This window comes from Pteropus alecto, unplaced genomic scaffold (genome assembly GCF_000325575.1).
Source record: "Pteropus alecto unplaced genomic scaffold, ASM32557v1 C19318666, whole genome shotgun sequence".
NCBI lineage: Eukaryota > Metazoa > Chordata > Mammalia > Chiroptera > Pteropodidae > Pteropus > Pteropus alecto.
This window is the reverse complement of record NW_006494594.1, coordinates 540-5135: the sequence shown is the minus strand read 5'-3', so window position 1 is coordinate 5135 and position 4596 is coordinate 540. Positions and strand designations below refer to the sequence as shown.

Sequence of the window (4596 nt, the reverse complement as noted above, 5' to 3'; positions counted from 1 at the left end):
TGTGTGTGAATATTAGCCATTTGTAAATAACTGTTCCTGCATGTTACTGCTCAATGGAAGAGACCACGCTCACCATCCGACGTGACATAATAGTCGAACATGGTGTCCTCAGTCCCCGCGAGGGGTGGCAGATCCAAGGCCAGCGCTGCCTGAGACCGCAGCCAGAGCTCCAGGCGGTGCCGGCCAGCCAGCTCCAGCAGCGCCCCAACGCTCCACATCAGGGAGAAGACGTACAGCCTCCCCAGGTGCTCCGCTGTGACCTCCACACCTTGCTCCTGAGCACGCAAGAAGGAAAACTCTTTAAATTACTTAAATCTTCAACCGAAACTTTGTTTTGAGGTTTTAACGAAGATAGCCAAGACATAAAAGGGACAACAGTTTTCCTCCAAAACAACAGCAAGAGAAGGAAGAAAGAAACGAGAACAAACGTGGAACTGAGCTCTGGGAATACCAATCAAGCTGGGCTGCGAAATGAATTTAGAATGCTTACTGGATGACTGTGAGCCTGCAACTAACTTACAAACCCATGGCTTGCTTCGTGGGGAAAAAAAGAAATGAAAAAAACACCCGAAACACCCCTCTCACCCCCTAGTTGCAACAATCGATTTCAAATGTCGCACCCTCTGCACGGTGTGGCTTCGTGAATAAGAAAGAAATTCTCTAGAAAACTGAGCGATTTACCTTGGGAGGGATCAGACCTTGCAGCATGTTAATGCTCTGCATGATTACAAAGGCCTCGAGCATCTCCATCTTGTATTCTAAGTTCTGAACGCTGAAGCGGTACAGGTCTGGGAAAGACTTGGTGTACAGCTGACGAAGAATTTCAGCTTCTTGAGGCGAGCGTTTTTTAAGAAAACCCTGTTGGTTTACAGATTAATATGTTAATTAAATTTATTAGCACACCATGAAAATGGCCATTTTTGGACAAGGATTTAAAATATCAATTAACAATAAAAATAATATCTAATGATTATACTGCCCTTATGATAGGCCATGTTATAAATTGTTATAAATTCTTTCATGTATTAACACATTTAATGCTCAAAACAATTTAATGAGGTAGGAGTTATTATCTTCCTTTTATTCAGATGAAGAAACTGAAGCCCAAGAAATGTAAGCATCATGCCCAGGACCCCACAGCTGGCAGGCAAGGCCAGAATTCAAATCCAGAGTCTGGCTCCAGCGTCCACATATTCATTTCTATTACACTACATATATGCTCAAGTCTTGAGTCTCAAATGAGAAAATGTCTTCAGCTCTTGATTAAAATATGCCCGAAGAAAATGAGGAGGCAAATATATGGAAATAATTTAGAAAAACAGAATAAAATATGAACAAAGGAAATCCACGCCCAGATCTTACAAAATTAGAGACAAAAGGTTATCAGAACTTGTTTTTCCCTTTTATTTCTTCTAATTTAATTAATAACCAATGGAGAAAAATGTCAAAGAATACTCAGGAAAATGGAGAATTCGGTCATTGGTGGAACCCAATATGAGGAAAGTACATGTCATTTATAACAGAATACCACTTAACACAAAACGTTATTTTCTTAAGGTGAAGAAAGTTCCATTGGCATCATGAGATCAGCTCATTCTTAGAGACTCTGAACAGAAGCAGTGAAATGTTGATTCCAAATTACTCACTGATTCATGAATTGACCATGGTTCCACATCAACAAAAAACAAAACGTAGCACTTCCATGTCTATGGAACCAAAAGAGCATCATACACAGGGCCAAGTAATCAGCTCGGCTCCCTCAATCTGATGGATTCCCTTGGACGCCTTCTCCATTGCTGTCCTCTGTTAACTGTCTCACAGCTGCCTGGCTCTGCTCTCAAGATGTCCAACCTGATCCTTTGTAAGCCTTGCCTCTTCCTAACCACTTGCAAGAAGATACTGCATTATTCAAAAGCATGTAAAAACATTAGGCAGCTGTAACATAAATATGGCCTTCCTCGGCCTCGACATGGACGGAATATAATAAAAACTTCTTCTATAAATAGCAAACTCTAAATATTCATTAGCTAGTAGCTTAAAAGTATTTTTTTAAAGCCTTTGTAAATTGGAAGTATTTGGGAAAATCGCATGAATATATTTTCACTTGGAATTTGCTGTATCTGTGGTTACCAAGCCTAAATCTATTACGGTGGTTTAAACAAAGAAAGAAACAAACAAACAAACTCCTGAATCCCCTCTCCCCAGAGATTCTAATATGGTAGGACTGGAGTGTGACGCAATCACCTGTTATTTTAAGAACTGTCACTGGTGATTATTTTTGCAAGACCAGGGTTGAAAACCCTGTATTCTCCTTAATGCATGAATAATTTAATTGAGAAACCTTTAGAAGCATTTTCAGTGACATATCCAAGTATATGTCAGCATCATTTTGTTATATAATCCCCTTCTTCATATCTTCATACATTAGTAAATCTAAATCCTTTTGAGACTCATAGTTGTGTAAATTCTGAAAATACATTATTATAAGTTAGGATATACCCAAGAGAAGCATAAAAAATTAATGGCAATATAAAACAAACATCTACTTGATATAAACAATGAATTTGCAAGTTTTCTATCAAAATCATCTCAAAAAAACCTATGTAAATGAAAATAATGAATTTGGTGAACAGTGTCATGAAAGATTTTACAGATGGCTTATCTAACTAATAAGCATTCTCCTTACTTAGTAAAATAAGTATACACGGCATTTAATTATAATCTAATTATAAGCAATAAACTCTAGAATATATTGGTGGGAATACAAAGTAATATGCCATATCATGAACTGAGGAGATATTATCAGAAATATTATTTCCAAATACAAACTTAAAACTAATATTATGACTATTAAGTCTAATAAAAATCCATTATATGCAATTTTAATAAATTGTCCTCAAGTTCATATTCTAAGATGGTTGCTCCCAAACTTTATGCGAATGAGTACCTTTTAAAAATGTCATGAAGCCCCAAAGTGACAAAATTAAATTTTACTTATTCAGTCACAGTTTGGCAGGATTATTGATTCACCTGGGCCTTGCAATTACTCCACTACCCAAGGGTTAGAAATCACAGCTCCGACGTGATTAGAAGAAGAGCTTTGAATAAACCTAAGGGGCCATCAGGGTGCGAACGGCCCAGAGCATTCAAGGATCTTTCATAAACATGAGCATGAAAATGCAATTACACCGCAGGTCTGCAGAAAAATCAGCACACACTCGGGAAGAACACTACAGGATCTGTTTCTCTCGTCGGCTATACGAAAGAGAGGCTCCGAGCATACCTCCAGAATCGGGCTCCAGTCGAGGACAGAAGAACTCATGAACACCATTCCGTTCCTGGAGACGGTGGCGGGTGAAGCGTTGTCAATGTTATGAGGCTCGAACACGATCTTACAGTTCGGAGCCATGGGGATCCGATCGCCGTTGGCAAGTGTGAGGGTTTTGTTATCGTCCAAAACGGAATTCAGATTTTCAATCCAGATGGCATCTACTGGACCATCAAGAACTATCCAGATATGCTCCCCTGGAAGAGCCCACCAAAGGCCAGAGAAGAAGTTGCACATATGTAGCCCTTCATGAGTGTCTTTGAACAACAACCAAACAGCAGCATAGTACATATAAATAGAATAATTTCTTAGTTCACTATGAACTTCATTTTGATACATGCAATTTTCTTCCTGAGGAAGCCCATTTCCTCCTGTGATTTTATAGGAGAATTAGTGGGTTTTTTTATAGGCTGTACTTAACTAAGAATAACATTTTTTAAATACTCAATGAAAATAGTTATGGTAAAAATCACTTTACTGGCTACTATCATTTTTCCTTAACAGCCTTTTCCATACCTTATTCTAAGGTATCATCACAGGAACAGAGAAATATTTTCTCCAAAGGAAGATAATTCCCTTTGTAACCAAAAAATAAGAGGGGTGAAGGGAGCGTTAAATACACCAATCAATAATTTCAGTGTTTCAACATTTACAAATATCATACTGAGTTATGACTTCTCGGTCTTGGCTAAGATATTATATGGAGAATACAGCTGTTCTACTAATTCTAAATAGCCACCAAGGATTTTATCTAGAAGGACATGTCGAAAATAAAACTAGCAATTCATCTTCTACCTTTCTTAGCCCTCAGCGTTTTCCTCCAAAGAGTAGAAAATATCCCATCCGTCCAGTCATTCGTGGCCACATCGAGCCGCCCGAACATCTGTGGGGCCGTGATCGCTTTGGGATTCATCCTCATTTCTCGGTGCGGTTTTCCACAATCTACACCAAACACATCCAAATTTTAAACAACTCAGGTGTAGAGCAAGCCATCACCAGGCAACACTGCACTAACGCGCGGTGTGCCGTCAGCAGGTGCTCAAAACGTGAAAATGCAAAACTACAACTGAAAATATATGTCTTACTGCCTTCCCAAGTCATCACAATCAGCCTCATTATATTTCACTGACTAAAGCACATTCGTTTTTATCATCTGAAAAAGAAAACTGCGTGTTACATAAGGGAAGTAGACGGATATCATGTTAGAGTTGATGAAGGAATTCACGTCATCCAGAAGTTTTTCAAATTTCACAGGTCAAAAACCTTTG

General features: G+C 38.7%; 1 protein-coding gene across 1 annotated transcript; it reads right to left on the bottom strand.

The window, feature by feature from the left end:
* Positions 1-73: 73 nt before the first annotated feature.
* LOC102895210 (dynein heavy chain 5, axonemal-like) lies at positions 74-4270 on the bottom strand (the record flags this gene model as incomplete). The annotated part of the gene is made up of 4 exons (XM_006925326.1): positions 74-275; positions 682-858; positions 3284-3525; positions 4124-4270. Coding segments are annotated over 4 exons (768 nt in total), but the record flags the coding sequence as incomplete, so codon positions are not given.
* Positions 4271-4596: the final 326 nt, after the last annotated feature.